Below are 19,367 nucleotides of genomic sequence, written 5' to 3' on the forward strand. Positions count from 1 at the left end.
GTGCTCCCCTCCACTATTTGGACTCCTCACCACCTTGACAGGCACGTGCTTTTTTTTTTTTTTTTTTAAGATTTTATTTATTTATTTGACAGAGACAGAGACAGCCAGCGAGAGAGGGAACACAAGCAGGGGGAGTGGGAGAGGAAGAAGCAGGCTCCTAGCGGAGGAGCCTGATGTGGGGCTCGATCCCATAACGCCGGGATCACGCCCTGAGCCGAAGGCAAACGCTTTACCGCTGTGCCACCCAGGCGCCCCCAGGCACGTGCTTTTATCCCTGTGTTGAAAAGGGGGACAAACTCGGGAAGGACTCAGAGATACCCCAACCACACCTAGTGCCCTTCTCCCACAGGCAGCATTCTCAGTCAGGTCATGGCTCTCTCCTGGGTCCGTGGAGTACTTGGTGGCCTCTAACTCCGTGACCTCAGAGGGGCTCTCTGTTAGCCTCAAGTCTATTTACTGGCACTCAAAACAAGTAAGAGGAGGGTTAAACCAAAGCAAGTACTTCAGAAACGGTGTTAAAGGCCACTTGAATTACTTCCCTTGAACATATCTGGCCTAGATGGATTTCCTCCTTAAAGAGAGAAAAGCCTACGAGGCAGCATGGGAAGAGGGGATTGAGCAAGACTACGGAGAAGGCAAAGCCCCGTGGACTACGGACCAGACACTGCCGTGAGTCAGCTTCTTTCACGCTGGCGTTAGGTATTCTGACGGGCGTGTGGAAGCATCCCGTGATTCCCTGATGCCAGCCACTGTCCGACACCGTCTGCTCCTGCTGCCTTCGCCTCAGGCCCACTGTCAGTTAAATGGGGACAACAGCCTGGGAACCAAGCTTAAGTCCGATGGCCACGCTCCGGTCATGGTCACTGTAAAGGGGTCCACTTTCGAGCCAGGGAAGGATCTGAGGAGGGGGCCTCACGGTCTGCTCCCTGACAGATATACACATATTGTCACTTCCTGGCGCGTGCTGAGCACTGCTGGGTGAGGCAGGGGTTCTCTGTAGACTTGCCTCACTGAGCCCACCACCAACTCAAATGTTCCAGGGGAGAATCAAAGGTTTAAAGTGAGACTGGGGTGGGTGGGGGGGGAGCTAGAGACAGAAAGCAGGGGTTGCATGGGGCTGGGAGGGGAACAGGGACGGATTACAAATAGGCACTAGGGAACTTTCTAGAATGATGGAAGTATCCTAAAACTGGACTGTGGCAATGCTTGCAGAACAGCATAAATTTATTCCAGCTCACAGAACTACACAATTATAATAGGTGAATTTTAGCACATGTGAATGTATGCCTCAGTCAAGCTGTTTTTTATAAAGTGGTGACTGCACACATTTTTAAAAAATCTATAAAATGAAAGGTGGTCTTTCAGAAACATGACGACCCTACCACTTGGCTCTTGACCACATCTCCTACTCCCAATTCCAACGCGTGTGGGTTCTAGGCTTCTCCCTCTCTGCCTCAACTGAAACCCACCTACCTGCCTCCCGGCCCCCAGGACAGGTGCTCCTAAAGCCTCCGGAAGGAGGGGGTGGCCTCCCTTCTCTCCACCGCAACCCAACTCCAGACCAGTGGAGGGGGGTGGGCGTCAGCCTCCCGCAGCTCCCACCCCTGTGAACACACGGCAAACGACCTTCTCCTTGGGAACCCCACTGCCAGCCTCTGCCTCGAACCCTCCCAACCCCCATCCTCCTGGTAACTCCTGGCTTCCATGTGCCTCTCCTCCCCATTCCTGGCCCCCACAAAGTCCCCGTGCCATCTTCTTCAACAGCCGCCCCTGCCGCTCTACGTTAGATCTTCCTGCTCCACGCGCTCAGACCTCCGTCCCCAAAGTAACCCTCCTCCAACCCCAGCTCCTCCTCTGCTGGCCTATTTCGTTTCCTTTGACAAGCCTGCCCCCAGATGCTGCTTGCACTTCGGGACCTCTCCCTCTCTCCTCTGCCCTGGCCACTGCAGGAAGCTGCCCTCACAAGGCCTTGCCCCCACGCCCTGCCCCAGGACACTGGATGCAGAGTGTCCCCCAGCCGTGCCTCAGACCAACCCCCCTGCAGTCATCCATGAATCCCAGGCAAAGATGGAAAATACAGAAACCCAATTTGATCAAGACAAAACATGATTTAAATAACCATCACTGGGGCGCCTGGGCGCTCAGTCGGTTAAGCATCTAAATCTTGATTTCCACTCAGATCATAATCTCAGGGTCCTGGGATCAAGCCCCGTGGCAGGCTCCACGCTCAGCTGGGACTCTGCTCGAGAGTCTCTCTCCTCTCCCTCTGTCCCTCCCCTCACTCACGCATGTGGGCAGGCGCACATGCGTGCTCGCTGTCTCGAATAAGTAAATCTTAAAAAAAAAAAAAATAACCTTCATCAAGCACAGAGCAAAGCACTCAGCAGCGATTTAAATTGTGCCTGGTGGGGACGCCTGGGTGGCTCAGTAAGTTGAGCATCTGCCTTCGGCTCAGGTTGTGATCCCAGGGTCCTGTGATCGAGTCCCATCGGGCTCCTTGCTCAGCAGGGAGCCTGCTTCTCCCTCTGTCTGCCGCTCCCCGTTTGTGCCGTGTGTGTGTGTCTCTCTCTCTCACAAATAAATAGAATCTTAAAAAAACAACAACAAACTGAAAAGCCCAAACATTAAAAAAAGTAAAAATAAATAAAAATAAAAATAAATTGTGCCCGGTGTACTTGTCCTCCCTAAACAAAAAAAAATTTGTGATAATGAGTGCTGTGTTCATCCAAGGAAAAGGTAAACCTCCATAAAAACCTAAGTTTAGAAATCTGTATAGGTTCTATGAGGAAAGTGCTTTCCAATGCTCTTTCCGTGATCAACTTCCAGAGTCAAGGAAGCGAACGTGGGCAGCAGCTGAGAACGGAGGCAGCCGCAGTGCCCCGGCTGAGGTCAGCAGTGACTCAGCACACACAGTTCCTCCCACAGAGGCTGGGATGTGTATTTCACTCTTATTCCGGGATGAGTATTTCACTCTGCCGCCACTTCTCATGCCTTGCTTCCCTTCATTCTATTTCGGTATTATATCACCGGGGAAACTAGCAACACTTTAGAAAGAAAAAAAGGTTTTCTGGGAGCAAAGGGTAACTGGAGTCCTATAGTTAATAATGTTCAACCAATAATATTCTTTCAAAGTTAGTTGTGTACAAACCAATGCAGCAGATAACTCGGCCTGTTCACTATCGGTGACCTGTATTTAATACCTTATCTTTTGAACTCGTGGTTAGAGAAGGAAGAGAAAATCCAGAGATGATGAGCTATGTTCTCAGGGTGTTCCTCTGTAAATGGGTCAGGTCTGTGGTTAAGTATTTAACAGCAAAGGGATCATTTTGCCATGACCACAACTCTTCAATTAAGCCAAATTTCTTCTTCGGCTAACATACAAGATCATTCACGAAATAGGTCATTCAACAATCACCACGTTTTAGAGCTGGTAGCGAGTTGTTCTAAACTAACCCCCTACTTAACAAGTATGAAAACCAACAGCTGGGAGCGAAACACGCAAGGCGACACTGCCAAGCCGCCAGGGGCGCGGATGCTAGGCCTGAGCTGTCCCATACGGCAGCCTCCGGTCACAGGCGGCCAACTGCACGCTTCAAGTGTGGCCGGTCCAAACTGAATGCACCATGAATGTTAATGCATACCCGATCTCGATGACTTAGTGAAAACAAAAATGTAAAGTATCTCATTATTAACTCTCTGTATTGATTACAGTGAAATGATGATAGCTTGCATATATTGGGATAAATAAGACATAGCAAAGTTAATTTCACCTGTTACTTTTTACTTTAAAAAAAAAATGTGACTGGGGGCCCGGGGTGGCTCAGTTGGTTAAGGATAAGACTCTTGATTTCAGCTCAGATCATGATCTCAGGGTTGTGGGACTGAGCCCTGCATTGGGCTCCATACTTAGTAGGGAGCCTGCTTGGGATTCTCTCTCTCCCTTTCCCTCTGCCCCTCCCCACTCTCTCTCTCTAAATAATAAATGAATCTTTAAAAAAAGAAACAAAGAGGCCTCATGTGATGCTTGTACCAGAGCCCTGGGGCTCAGTCCTGTCTGCACCCAGCTGGCTGTGTGGCCTCGAGCGAGTCTCCTCCTCTCTTTATGGCTCACTTTCCTTATCTGTAAAATGAAGGCATTAGACCAGTGGGTCTCAGCTGGGGACATCTGGCAAAGGCTGGAGATATTTTTGGTTGTTACAGTGGACCAGTGATGTATCTAGTGCGTGGAAGTCAGGGGTATTGCAAAGCATCCTACTATGCCCAGGGCAGCCCCATAACAAAGAATTGCCTGGCCCCAAATGTCAATAGTGCCAAGGCTGAGAAACCCTGTGTTACACTGAGGTGACACAGGGCATTTTGAGGAACTGCCAAACTGTTTACCATTTTATGATCTCCCCATTTCTCCACATCCCTGCCCGCACACATACTTTCGCCAGCCTTCAGGAGCGTGAATGGCTTTTTACAAAGTCTGTTCTACTGACAATGTCCAGGATTATTTACAGAATACCAGGGTCATAAAGAAAAACACTAGTGATTGTCTTACCTGGTGCCTATAATTATACCAGCCGTTTGAACCCGCGACAATCACCACCCAGTGCTTGCCCCCATCCTCGGGGTCATCCACGGGGACAGCACCGATCCCCAGGACCACGCTGAGCAAAACAGCTACTTCCCGAATCATTCTGTGCCTCAGAGTTCAGTGGCAGAAATCTGGGAAGAAAAAAGCAGAGTCAAGCAAAAAACGAATGACAAAAACAGAATACTGTCGGCCCCTAAGACATATCGCAGCCCAGGGGTCAAAAAGGTAAGACCATTTAGTCATCAGATGGAACAGCCTAAGGATAAAACATGAGGACAGAGCAGGATTGTATCTTCGGTTCTGCAGCCCCTTTCCCTAGGGGAAGAAGGATCTACCCATCTCTCTCACTGCAGGCTGAAGTTATGGGTATAGACCAAAGAATACTGGGAACACCTGTGGGCAACCTCTAAAAGGTTTTAACAAGCTTTTGTCACAACTTGCAATACAGCAGATAAAACTCCCCAACAAAATTCACCGTGCTAGAAAACTGTCTACCACATTGTATGAAACGTTGGCAAGAAAGGAACACACAGGTATGTGTGCATACAAAATGTGGAAGGCAGACATAAAAATTTAACCATAGTCATTGATCGGCGGTAGGTGGAATTCAGGATGATTTTCTTCCTATCTCTTTTTACTACAACTAACGGATATCACTTATGCAATAGAGTTTATGAAAATTCAGTGTGTGTCCAATATAAACACTGAGCAACTCCTAAGTCTGTGAGTGAGTTATCTGGATAAGCCACAGGCAAACAGTGGCAGCCCACATTAACGTCTTCGTGCAACATTTACATGTAGTTAGTACAGCAGGCAGAGCAAAAGTTTTATTCCTTGTTTTACAGGAACGGGAGGTTAAAGCAAAAGAAGCTAACTTGTCCGATATCCACAGTTAGCCAGCTCTGGCCAGAGACCAGAACCCGTGTCTTCTGAATTCCCGGCTCGGTCTTCCTGCTACACGGCCCTACACGAAGACTTCATTCTTAATGACGTACACGCCCAATTTTATACTCCACTGCCAAAGCGTCCAAGTTTTAAAGCACGAAGGCAGTATTCAGGCCTCGTCCCGGCCACCTTGTATCGCTCACATCACTACCCTGCATCCTGAACACGTTATTCTAAAGAAACAGCCTTCCTGCGACAGGTGCTAGGCCTGTCGCATTGACAGGAAAAACAGTCTCTGAGATGGAGGGACTCAGCAGAACAAAGTCCACGAGGCTGACCTCTGACTCTTCTGCCATTTGTCAAACAGCGCTCATTCACTCACCGGCTTATTCGCTGGCGCAGCCGGCCAGAGGCTGCTGAACACCTCCCCCGCCCCAGAAAACGCGCTGCATGCTCTGAACACAGGAGGGACCGGTCAAAGGCCCTGTCCTCGGGGCGCACGCAGCCAGCTAAGGGGGGAACCTCCTGTAAGCTTAAGAAACCACCCTTAGCATCCTGTGCCTGACGCTGTGTTCAAACTCACAATGGACTGAGCAGTGGGTTTCCCCCCAAAGGTGAGGAAACAGGAAGCCCTGAATCTGATGAAAGTTTAAAAACCTAGGGGCGCCTGGGTGGCTCAGCCGTTAAGCTTCTGCCTTCGGCTCAGGTTATGATCCCAGGGTCCTGGGATGGAGCCCCACATCGGGCTCCCTGCTCTGCGGGGAGCCTGCTTCTCCCTCTCACACTCCCCCTGCTTGTGTTTCCTCTTGCATTGTCTCTCTGTGTCAAATAAATAAAATAAAAATAAATAAATAAAAATAAAAACCTATAAGCGCCTTAGACTAGTGCTTCTCCAAACCGATTGTGACCCCCATCCTCTGGGGATACAATTCTGCTCCAGGAGGCCTGGGCTGGGCCTGAGACTCAGCATTTCCAACAAGCTCCAGGTGATGCCCAGGATTCAACTTTGATGCAGCAGGGCTCTCCATTAGCCCTGGAGGGCTCTAGTTCACCTCTGGCCCAAAGCCCCACGAACCCTTACCCACCACCTGCCTCCGATATCCCCTTCAGGAACTCAATTCTTTTTTTTTTTTTTTTTTTAATTTTAAGTAGGCTCCACATCCAATGTGGGGCTTGAACTCACGACCCTGAGATCAAGAGTCACATGCTCCACTGACTGAGCCAGCCATGTGCCCCATCCAGGAACTGAATTCTTACTGTGCAAAGGGAGCTGGTGCTAGATCCGCATTTCTCCAGCGTCACTGCAAGACTGCCCACGGACGAACGGGTAACTACAATACAGTACCCCAGATTGGCTCTTGAGCTTATTCTGAAATGGCCATACTTTTTGTTTGTTTTGTTGGGTTTTGTTTTTTAGTACAGTATACGACAGATGAGGTCAGGGAACAGACAAGGGCCGTGGACTGCCCAGGCCACCTTGGTGCCAGAACGAGCTGGCCTTAACTCATGTGTTAACGTGCACCTGACGACGCTCTCCCAAGTCCTCTTGGCTTGACCGGGGCTCACCACAGGGCTAGGAGGTAATAGCAGAGGTGACAGTTACTACAGAGGTGACCCCACCAGCAGCTCTTTGATTCCAAGCTCACCCAGCAGCCTCCTGACTGCACTTGGAACCTCCCGGGAAGCCTTCCGTGGGGCAGTGGTTGGCACACTTCTTCTCTAAAGGGCTGGACAGTAAATATTTTACCCTGCAGATCACACCATCTCCCTTACAACTGTTCAGCTCTGCCCCTGTACTGTGAAAGCGGCCAGAGACTATAGGTAAACCAGTGAGTGGGGAGATGTTCCAATAAAACTGGGACAGGTGGTCTCTGACCCGCCCTAGGGAGCAAAAATACGCCCTCAGCCCACATGACCAGTACAGCCCGGCTGGTTCTTACTATCTTCCATCAGCAATCATTAAACGGGCTCCCTGGTTTGCATACCAGTCTCTGAGTTTCGTTCATGTGACTTAATCATGAAGAGGCTCATTCCGGGGGAGGCCCTGACACATGACTTTTTCCCTTCTTACTTAGGGACAAAAAGAATACATAAAATATCAGAATCAAAAAGCTGACCTGACTGTGAACCCCAGAAAGGACACCACCAGCCTAACCACCTAAATTGGCAAACCCACCGCAGGTACTGAAAAAGCACCGCTAGGTTATTTTTACAAATTCAAATTCATCTGTCGGTCTTCTACTAATATGCTAGCGTGCTACCCTTCGGTGAGAAAAAGTGCCTTATTTATACACAAAGAGTACTTTCACAGTTAACGTCTGGCAATGGCTCCCGTCTATCACTTTTTTGATTCTTATAAAGAGTACGGCTCCTTGAACAGAATGGCAAGCAAAAAGCCTCGCAGTATGACACCAATTGGAAAATGTCACTTAAAACACATGTATGTTAAGGAAACGCCTAGGTGGCTCAGTCAGTTAAGCATCAAACTCTTTTTTTTTTTTTAAAGATTTTATTTATTTATTCGACAGAGATAGAGACAGCCAGCGAGAGAGGGAACACAAGCAGGGGGAGTGGGAGAGGAAGAAGCAGGCTCCCAGCGGAGAAGCCTGATGTGGGGCTCGATCCCGTAACACCGGGATCATGCCCTGAGCCGAAGGCAGATGCTTAACCGCTGTGCCACCCAGGCGCCCCAAGCATCAAACTCTTGATCTCAGTTCAGGTCTTGATCTCAGGGTCATGAGTTTGAGCCCCATGTTGGGCTCCACGCTGGGTCTGGAGCCTACTCAAAGTAAATTAAATTAAAAAAAACATATATGTTAATACCATTTGGGGAAACAGATCGGGGCCTGCGGTGAAGATGAGACATGAAAGTAATATAATCTTTCCACTACCCTCAGCAAGAACACATCTCAAAGCAAGCAGCCTCACTCAGCCATTTCCTGGTCAGCAATATTCTTGGCAAAGTGAAAGACTCAAAACAAAATCACAAATAATCTTGCAACATAACACGCCTGTGATTCTTGTTCTATCAAAGAGAAAAGCTCACGAAGACAAAGTAAGCGATCCCTGCGGAGCTAGCTCTTCGGGATGGCCATTTCTACAGTCCTCCCACCCATCCATCCAACAAACACAGCCTGAGTACCCACTAGGTGCTCACGGGCACCGAACAAATGCAGAACCCTTCACTGAGCTGACATTCTAGCGGGAAGAGACACACGGTTTAAATCCACGCGTTGTCAGAGGGGATGAGTGTTAGGGAAAAATGTAAGGCAGGAGGAGGACTCCAGGGGGAGTGGGAGGCACTATTTTTCAAAAGGGAAAGACTAAGGAGGTGAGGAAGCCCACCCATTTCTAACAGCAAAATGCTGGAAGCAACATATATGTCATGGACAGAGGGCTGTCCGGCTAGATCAGTCATGGTACACCCTTACGATGGGACACCGTGGAGCCTTTAAAAAGAGCAAGGCAGATCTCGACGTGCCGAGAGTGGAAAGATCTCCAAGGGGGCTGTAAAGGATGTGTGCTGAGTCTGCTAACCATTTGTGGGGAGAAAACGACAGACAGGTGTGACCCTACCCAGGGAAGAAAAGGTGTCCCCCACAGCAACACACGTTGCTATGCTGCACAGGGCCGCCAAGTGGGATACTTGCCACGCCATGTACACTTCACGCAATCCTCACAAAAGCCTGTGAGCCAGCCTCATGATTCTGTTCACGGAGCTGAGAAAAGGGAGGCTGAGCAGAGAGAGAAATGTGCTGGGAAGCAGCACGGCTGGGGCTGACACACAGATCTGCTCCAGAGACTGCTTTTTCTACTACGCCCCCTCGCCTGTCACAACAAAAGTTGTTCATGCGAAGGTCTAGACCGGGTAACCACAAGTGGGCGCACAACGCACCCCACCCAGGGCCCATGCCCTTCCTCCAGCAGATCACCACCCACCCCCAACCGTGCTCTTTGCCACCCTACTATTTTAAGGCACTGTGGGTAATCTGTATAAAGAGCTCTCCTCTTAGAAGAGCCCTTCAAAGGAAAACCTGAACCACACAAAGTCAAGATCAACGGCCAAGCCTTTACGAATGAATTTTACCAGCCTCCAGTGTGACAAGTCCTCTGCTGTTCCCACTTGGTCCTGCGTCCCTCTGAGGCTACAGGGCTACACAAGGTCAGTAATTCCATTAAAGGACTTGACTTAAAGAAGTACTAGCAAGCGAGGTTCAATTCATCTGAGAGGCTTGGGACAGAGTGCCCATTCTAGATAAACCGTCACCTGCAACACAAGTAATGAAGTCCCAATGACAGAACTATCCATAGTGGACCCTGACTGACCACATGCAAGAGAGACAAGAAGAGATGATAAGGACCCCTCCTTGACCAAACTGAGTCAAGCTCCTCTAAGCCCCCATCTCAAATAGGTCTTGGCCTGCTAAGCGCAGTGTACCAAGAATCCTGTGAGAATGGCCGACCTTTGATATCTCATCAAGTTCCCTTGTAATTTTCCATCTGCTGACCCTCTCAGCCTGCCCATAAATCCCAACTATCCTTGCTGTATTCGGAGCTGAGCTCAGATCTACACTGAAGTATCTGTCCCTAATATAATTGCTGGAATAAAACTTGTCTTGCTGTTTTTAACAAGGGCTTAGTGCAATTTCTCTGTAACACGGGACACAGCTAGTAAGTCATGGGAGACCCTTCCCTCTCTGGGTCTTAATCGTCTATCAGTAAATGAGATGGTAGAACTAAATTATTAAGGGCAGATTTCATTCTCAAACCTTTTAACTTCCTGTTTTAAGAGTGAGATTAAAACAAATTCCAGGGGCATCCTGGTGGCTCAGTCAGTTAAGCCTCTGCCTTCGGCTCAGGTGGGATCCAGGCCTGATCCAGGCTCCCTGCTCAGTGGGGAGTCTGCTTCTCCCTCTCCCCCACCCATGCACGCTCTCTCTCACAAAAATAAATTTTTAAAATCTTAAAAAAAAGGGGGGGGGGCGCCTGGGTGGCTCAGTCATTAAGCGTCTGCCTTCGGCTCCGGCGTGATCCCAGCGTTCTGGGATCGAGCCCCACATGAGGCTCCTCCGCTAGGAGCCTGCTTCTTCCTCTCCCACTCCCCCTGCTTGTGTTCCCTCTCTCGCTGGCTGTCTTTCTCTCTGTCAAATAAATAACTAAATCTTTAAAAAAAAAAAGGAAAAACAAAATTTAAAAAAATACAACAAACTCCAAGTAGCTCTTATCTCAAATGAAAACTGTATTTTATTACGGTTAATCAATATTTTTCCTACAGGGAAGATATCTGATTCAGTGGCAAACTGGATTCTAGATTAGATCATGTCCTTTAAGGTTACCTAATTCTGACTCTATGCCATTTTTTCCTTTACATCTCTGTAAACTGGGTACCAGCAATGCAAACAATTCTTATCTAAAGACACACAAATGGGGGCGCCTGGGTGGCACAGCGGTTAAGCGTCTGCCTTCGGCTCAGGGCGTGATCCCGGCGTTCTGGGATCGAGTCCCACATCAGGCTCCTCCGCTATGAGCCTGCTTCTTCCTCTCCCACTCCCCCTGCTTGTGTTCCCTCTCTCACTGGCTATCTCTATCTCTGTCAAATAAATAAATAAAATCTTTAAAAAAAAAAAAAAGACACACAAATGAATTCTATCAAGTGGTGGCTGGGTTGATTTCTGGTTGTAGAATGAAGCCAGTTTTGCCTGCCATTTGCCCATTCATTTAGTTATTTCTGACCCTGGAGTCTCCTTTGATCTGGCTGGAACCATCACACTACATTTCCTCATTATAAGTTAAATGTGATTTTTAGTACTTGTTCATTTTTATACCTGCATCAAGTGATGACTTTACCTTTTTTAAAAATTATCTTTTGGGGCGCCTAAGTGGCTCAGTTAGTTAACCATTGACTCTTGGTTTCGACTCAGGTCATGATCTCATGGGTCATGGGATTGAGCCCCGGGTCAGGTTCCACACTCTCAGGGAGTCTGCTTGAAGACTCTCTCTCTGCTCTCCCACTCTCTCTCAAATAAATAAATAAACCTTTTTAAACAATTATCTTTTAACATTATAAAAAGTACAAGCAACTTAGTCATATTTCCAAATAGACACAATCAATAAACACTTTTAAAATCTCCTAATGGTTAGAAGAATTTTGGAATCTAGCAAAGTAAAATTTGCCCAGTGGTAAACAGTTTTTCCACATTTTTATTTTCACACTTGAATCGCTTTTACCAAAATTACTATTTTTTAAACCTGGTATCAATGTAGTTTGTAATATTTTCCCACAATGGCTAAATGACTTTTCTAGCTAGATGTAAATTCTTAAGCTAAATTTTGTTCTAAGTTATATTCAAGAAATTGAAAGGCAAACATTAAATTACAGAAATGTACAAAGTACAATGTAAAACACCTGTTACCTGTCACCTAGCCCATGAACTGTTAGTATTTTGCAAATCTGAGAACTCTCCCCCCATAAAGCAAATAAAATATCACAGATGAAATTTCTTCCCATGTCCCATCCCATTCTCCCCACACCACGATCATAGTTTCTTTCTCTCTTTCTTTCTCTTTCTTTCCTTCCTTCCTTCTTTGTTTTTTGGTGCAAAAAGGTGATTTTATTAAAGCATGGCGACAGGACCTGTGGGCAGAAAGAGCTGCTTAAGTTAGCATTTCTTTTCATTCACTTTATTATACTTCTAAAACATATATGTCCACTTTACAAACATTCCCTTCTAAAGGACATTTAGGTGGTTTCAAAATTTTATCATTATAAATAATGTTGCAATAAACATCCTAATACTCCTCTCCTTGCAAACAAATGTCTCTGTTTCTCTAGGCTACTTTCTAGAAGTGGAACCACTTGATCTTAAGATATACAAGCTCATTTTTTTTTTTAAGATTTTATTTATTTGACAGAGAGAGAGCCCAAGTGGGGGAGAGGCGAAGTAGGCTCCCCACTGAGCAGAGAGTTCCATGTGGGGCTCGATCCCAGGACCCTGGGATCATGACCTGAGCTGAAGGCAGAAGCTTAACTGACTGAGCCACCCAGGCGCCCCTATACATACCCATTTTGCTAGTAGCTACACCGTTCTATGATACACTTCTACCAGTAGTGAATCTTTTCCTCAAATACCTATCATCTCTTACATGTGAAAATTTCCCCCATCATAACCTGGGATTTGAATTATGGTCTACAAAGCAACTTCCGCAGTTAAAAAAAAAAAAGTGCTGGGCAATTCCTCAAAAGATAGTCATAGGTCAGAAAACTCAAGAGACAGCATTCACTTCAAAATACTTTTACTGAACAATACTGGGTATGGTGTATTTCACCTCCCCTAACAGTTCAAAGCTTTTTCTCCTCTCTTCGCCTTTCCCACTGCAACATCTTTAAAAAATCCTCAGCAATTCTCCTGGAAATTACTGCAGGTGCACCCTACTGGGACCTTTCTTCGATACTTTTCCACACTATGGAACTACCTAAGATACACATCTACTAAACTCAGCTTCCCAGAGGTACCTGGGTGGCTCAGTGGGTTAAGCGTCTACCTTCAGCTCAGTTCATAATCTCTGGTCTTGGGATTGAGCCTTGAGTCGGGCTCCCTGCTCAGCTCCCTGCATCCCCCACCCCTGCTCATGCTTGCTCACACATGCGCTCTCTCTCGCTCTCACTTTCTCTCAAATAAATAAAAATCTTTTTTAAAAAAATAAATTCAGCTTCCCAACCTTTCAAGACAAAATCTAAATCTCTTACAGCAGCACAGAAGGCTCTGCAAGATGTACCGGGCTCTTACGAAACAGAGCTCACAAAAATTCACCACTCACACGAAATCCCTTGTTCCAACCAGGCTCCAAAACTCTGGTCCAAAATTGTGCCTCTTACCATGCCTTCCAGGGGAAAACATAGCTGTTTTTCAAGTGAAAAACCATGCTGTTTTCCAGGTGAAACATTCTTCTTCATTGCACTAGCTCCTGCCCGTCCCTCAAACTCCAGGCACTTCCCTGCGAAGTTCTACCTCTTCCCACAAATCAGAATTAGATGCTTCCAACAGTGTTAGATGCCGCCCCTGTGCAAACTTGTAACACTGGAATGATTCTCTATAGACTGCCTCTCCCCTTTACAAATAAACCCTGCTCAGTAAGCGACGCTCAATGAACGTTTGCTAAATAGAACCCTACGGCAAAAAAGCTGAGCTACTCCACTCTCTACAAACCACAGGGCAAATCCCAAACTCTGGGCATTTATTTTCTTTTCTTTTTTTTTTTTTTTAACTTTTTTTTTTTTTTAATTTATTTGACAGAGATAGACACAGCGAGAGAGGGAACACAAGCAGCGGGAGTGGGAGAGGGAGAAGCAGGCTCCCAGCAGAGGAGCCTGACGTGGGGCTCGATCCCAGAACCCAGAACGCTGGGATCACGCCCTGAGCCGAAGGCAGACGCTTAACGACTGATGGGCATTTATTTTCATCTATAAAACGAAGCCTATGATACACAGTTCCTTCTTCCAGGCCCCCGATTCCACAGTTCTTGGCATGGAATAACCCACATACATATAACCTCACCTCTAATAGTTAAGGCGCAGGGGACCTAATCAAACTTCCACTTTCACGCTTGAAGTGAATCACCCTATGTGTTCCACCGGCTCAAGCCTCTGAGAACTAGAGCATCCCTAACTTCTTAGAAGGGATGTTTTTACACGTTTGGGTATTTCTGTTGTTGTAGTTACCTGCTTTTCCCCTTGGCTACAGAGACCTGGGTGGAAAATGGGGGCAATCCTTCGCATTACAAGCACCTAGAGCCTGAACTGCTCCTAGATCGTGAAGGTAGCAACCAAGCGGCAGACCCTGCCCGGCACGCCCTGGCGGAGGGACTTTTGCCAATCCCTCTCTGCGCGCCAGTTTCCCCCTGCACCAGGAGGAAGCCCTGGGCTTCCAGGCGGAGCTCGCGCAACGAAGACTGTTCCCAGCAGCCCACGACCACCCCTCGGGAGGACGGGCTGAGAGGTCGCAGCATGTCCCTTGGAATTCACCGTTTCCCGAAATTCTCTTCGAAGGGTGAGAAGTGGCTTACTCAGGGCCGCGGGAGCTGAAGATCCCGCCCGTGAGGCCCAGAGTCGCGGCAGACAGGCAGCCCTGGCCCGGGACGTGGGGCCTGGCACGGATCCCCGGGGCTGGGGCTCGCGGTTACCTGTGGCGGAAGCCCGCGGCGGCGGCGGTGGGCGGCAGGACCGTGGGAACTCCTCGCGTCGCGCAGCCTCAGATGCGCCACCTCCTGATGTCCGCCCTGCAGTGATTGCGGAGCGACACCAGACTCAGGGCTTTAATGGCCTAGGGCTCTGCGTTGATTGGTGGAACTTCGGGGCGGGCGTGTGTGAAACCCAATGGGAGGCGGAGCGAGGCGGGGCAGGCGAGCCAGAGGGCCTACAAGTCCCAGCATGCACAAGCCGGGGTTTTTGGGCCCACAGCCCGCGAACCCTGGGAGAAGCACGAGCAATGAAATGGGGGGTGAGGGCGCCCGCGGTGCGTGGGGTTTCCCTGGAGACGCAGTAATTCCAGAAGTACCCGCCGAAGGATCAAAACCAGCGCGCGGGGCACTTTAACGCAGTGGTTTCCAAACTTGCACTTTGGAATCCTCTAGGGAAACTTCAGAAATACTGATGTCCCTTTGTCGTCCGAGATGTCGTGAGTTCCTTGGTCTGCACGTGTTCTGGGTTTTGGAATCTTTCAAGATCCTCCGTGAATCGAATGTGTGGGTCCTTTTAATCCTCGAGGCGACCCTGTGAGAAGTAGGTGCTCTTACTGTGGTCCCTGCTTTACTGTTAGGACGACTGAGGGAGGCTCAGTCATGGTAAGTAAATGGATCTTCTGAAGACGGCATTAGGTCTGAAGTGTTGGGGCCAGAACCCACACCCAGGCAGTCTATCTAGTTCCAGAATCCTGTCCTCTTCAACCCTATGCAAGGCTACTTTTCAAATGTTGGGTATTCTTATCTCACAGGGAAATGGGGAAACTATACGTACCTGTGCCGTGTGGTAGAGCACGGAAAATTGAGTTGAGTGGAACTGATGTGAGAGAATTAAGTGCAACCCTACCCAAGCACATCAAGTGTAAGATCTAGGGCTGCATTCACCGGTTGTCTCATTTGATCTTCTTTTAGAATCTTTTTTTTTTTTTAACAGTAAGTCAGGCGACAACATACTGCCCTGAGCCTGCTCCCTATTTTTGTAAATAAAGTCTGTGAGAACACAGCTATGCGCCCTGGTTTAGGTATTATCTCGGGCTGTTTTTACCAACAAGGCAGAGTTGAGTCGTTACGCGAGAGAGTGTGGCAAACAAAATCGAAAATATTTACTGTCTGATCATTTACAGCAAAAGGTTGCCAACCCTGAGTTAATTACTTCTCCACACTCTTAGCTGGGAAGTGACCATGGTCTTTCTTCAGACCCACATCTGTCCAAGTCCAAAGCCAATTCTCATGACCACTACACTTTCGCAGTGTTCCTCAGTGGGGAGTGTTAGGAGTTCATTCAACCATTTATTCAAGAACACGTTTAGTAGATGTCCCTTAGGTGCCAAGTGCAGCTGATTTCTGAGAGAAATTGGATTCTTTTTTTTTTTCTTTTTTTTAGAGAAGAGAGAGAGCATGTGTGCGGAGAGGGGGCAGTGTTGGAGGGGCAGAGGGGGAGAGAGAGAATCTTAAGCAGGCTCCACGCTCAGTGCAGAGCCCCAAGTGGGGCTCAATCTCACAACTCTGAGGTCATAACCTGAGCTGAAATCAAGAATCGGACACTTAACCGACTGAGCCACCTGGGTGCCGCAAGAGAAATGGGATTCGTTCTTTCCCATTGGTAATTCACTGTCTAGTAAGAGAGGAACAGCATGTCCTTAACCACTCCCTCAATTCACCCAGAATAAATGTGACCTTTGGCTGGTTATGTTTTCACAAGTGAAGTGGAATAGAAGTGGTGACCTGATGCCAGGCATGTTTAGGCAAATGAGGTCCAGGGATAGCCCCCTCAGTCTCCCTCAGCAGCACCAAGAGAAGGGGGCTGTAAGTTGAGGACCAATGGGTGGCTGGGGGTTGGCAGGGGATTCCCATGATGATGGTCAGGAGAGCCCTCAGAAGAGACTAGCCTAGGCCAGCCACAAGGAGGCTGAGATGAGAGGGACCTGGAGGGAGAAGTGGGTGCGCATGGTGGGCTCAGCCATCAAGCTACCTGTATTCCGATCCCAGCTCCAGCACGTACAAGCTGTGTGACCTGAGCAAGGTACTTCACTTCTCAGTGCCTGGGTTTCCTCAACTGTAAAATGGAAGAATAGCACCTACTTCTCTCTGTAAATTGAATGAAACACAGTGCTTAGCACCAAGTAAGTGCCCCATGGATAGTAGCTACCGGCTGGGTTAAGAGCATGGTGAGAAAAGGAAGATAAGAATCTCTGACCTTGGGCATTGCCTGTGCTCTGATACCTAGGCATGGAATGGCAGCATGGTGTGGGAAGGGCAGCGCCAGTGGGAGGCGCCAGGACCCAAGGGGCTAGGCACGAAAGAACCGCAGGGGGGCAGGAGGGTGGCAGGCTCTGCAAACATATAGGCATGAGAACACCCCCCTCAAATGTCCCCAGTGTAATTCTCATCAGGAAAGTCACAGTGTGGGCCTCAGAGGTTAGTCAGGCTCAAGCCAGATATAAATCTATGATACCACCAGGCTATGGCAGATAACCCAGCCACCAGCGATCAGAGCAGTGAGGAGCTATTTCAGATTCCATCTTTTTCTTTTAAACAGCAGGAGACTAAGTGAGAGGTTAAGATTATAAAGCAACAAGCGTTGGAGAGAGTAGGGAAAAAATTGGTTAAGTTCAGAGCAGGTTTCTATACCTCGGCATTACTGACATTTGGTAGTTCTTGGTTTCGTGAGGGGGTTGGGGGGCTGTCCTGCACCCTGTAGGGTGTCTAGCAACATCAGCATCCCGGGGGCTACCCACCTGATGCCAGGAGCACCCTTCCCTCAAGTTGTGACAACCAAAAATGTCCCCAGAAGTTGCCAGAAGCCTCCTGGGGGAAAGAGGGGCAAAATCTGTCGCCACACCGCCCCCTTCCATGGTGAGAACCACTGGCTCAGAGAGGAATAGGGCTCAACATTCATTCATTCGTTCATTCACTCATTCATTCATTCTGTTTGATATGACGGTCAAAGGCATGAAACTCTGGATCCAGACGTCCTGAATTTCGATTCCGTCTCTGCTACTTCCTGGCTGTGGGATCCTGGACAATCTTCTCACTTATCTGTGTTTCGTAAGGTTGTTGTAAAGTTCAAACGAATTGATACACATAACAAACGAACCCAGAATAGACTCTAGTCAGGTGTCCACTATCTCTTGATGGCATAAGTGCAAGGCACTAGCCTGAGCGCTGAGGATCCCAACAGTCTACTGTCCCCACCATAGACAGACTGACCTTTTGTATGTAAATATTTCAACTGAAATATGTAATATTTTGATCTCAGTAAAGGGATAAACTGAGGCAAGCTCAAAAAGGCGTTTATTTGGGAAGAGCAGAGGAATTGCAATTTGATACAAGCTATAGGCGAGCGCATTGAGGATTTGGGGTAGGTTGTATTTGTGGGCAGGGAATGTAAAGAGGAGAACGTTCAGCCAGAAGTCAATTAGAATCAAACACACATGGAGACCAGCTTTGAAAATGAAGGGGTCCAGGACAGAATGTGCCACTTTGGCATGTGGATTGTCTTGAGCTGAAAGCACCCTGGGCTCAAGAGAAACTTTTATCGCTCCCTTAACCACGCAGAAAAATCTAAATTAAGGGTCTTTCCCCAAATAAGAGTTCTTAACAGATAAATTTCATCTGAGTGACCCAACTGTATGGTAGGGCAAACATCTAAGAACCCAACATCTGCTCCTGTTCTCTCACCCTGTGAAGTGCATTCCTTTGCTCTGAAGTCCCAGCCCCCTGCCCCTTTTCCTTAGTTCAGGATGACCTATAGACCTCATTTTACCTGTCTTTGGAAAGTCCATGTCTATGCGGATTCCCCGTACGTACACTAGTAAATTTGACTGTCTCATGTCAATTTGGTTCTTAGTCCAGCTAGAAGGATCTTTGAGGGGACCAGAATTCTTGCTCCCTGACATAGTAAAATATATATAACGTAAATTTGCCACTTAAGCCATGCTTACGTGTATGGTCCAGTGGCATCAATCATGTTCACATTATTGTGCAACCACTCTACTTCCTAAACTTTTCATCAGCTTAAAAATCATTTCCTCCTTCCTCAAATAAAATCCTACCTGGCTAACATCAGCTGACTCCCGCTTATTCCCATGACCTCATTTCCTGTCACAGGACTCACTCTGCTCCAGGCCTCCTGGCTTTCTTGTCTTTGCCTATGCGAGTCCCTCTTCCTGGCATGCCCTTCCCCTTCCAGTCATGCAGCTGGCTCCTGCTGCTGAGAGATGACATCCCATGCCAGCCGACCTAAAATAGCACACAAAACCCCATCACTCTATAGCCTTTCACCTTGTTTTCCTGTCTCTCTTGTACATTTCTTAGTTAATTTCCTAGCTCTCCACTAAAGTTTAAGAGCAGGAGCCTAGTCTCTCTTATGTATTTCTATACCCCCAGTGCCTAGAGCAGTAGCTGCAATATAGTTGGTACTCAGTAAATAAATACCAATCAAAATAAATGGCACGATAAAGATACATGCAGATTGCTATGGTCCTAAACGCAGGGTGGAGGGAGGGGCACCATCTCTTCCTGATTGTTTTTGAAGGATTTCCAAGCAATCAACAAGCATTTATCTAACTCTGTGGTAGGCAGTATTCTTAGAATGGCCCCCCAAGAACCCTCACTCATGTATAATCTCTTCCTGCAGGATGGGCGAAACCTCTGAATAGGATGT

General features: G+C 47.8%; 1 protein-coding gene across 1 annotated transcript in view; it reads right to left on the reverse strand.

Moving 5' to 3' along the window:
• Nucleotides 1-14,789, reverse strand: part of LGMN (legumain) — a 31,511-nt gene extending 16,722 nt beyond the window's left edge. The window contains exons 1-2 of the mRNA XM_045807589.2: nucleotides 14,645-14,789; nucleotides 4,544-4,710 (exon numbers count right to left, since the gene is read on the reverse strand). Of these exons, the coding sequence (XP_045663545.1) occupies nucleotides 4,544-4,681 (138 nt within the window). The 5' untranslated portion in view covers nucleotides 4,682-4,710; nucleotides 14,645-14,789. The remainder of the gene's footprint in view (nucleotides 1-4,543; nucleotides 4,711-14,644) is intronic.
• Nucleotides 14,790-19,367: the final 4,578 nt, after the last annotated feature.

This window comes from Ursus americanus, chromosome 26 (genome assembly GCF_024610735.1).
Source record: "Ursus americanus isolate L20-20 chromosome 26, mUrsAme1.1.p, whole genome shotgun sequence".
Taxonomy (NCBI): Eukaryota; Metazoa; Chordata; class Mammalia; order Carnivora; family Ursidae; genus Ursus; species Ursus americanus.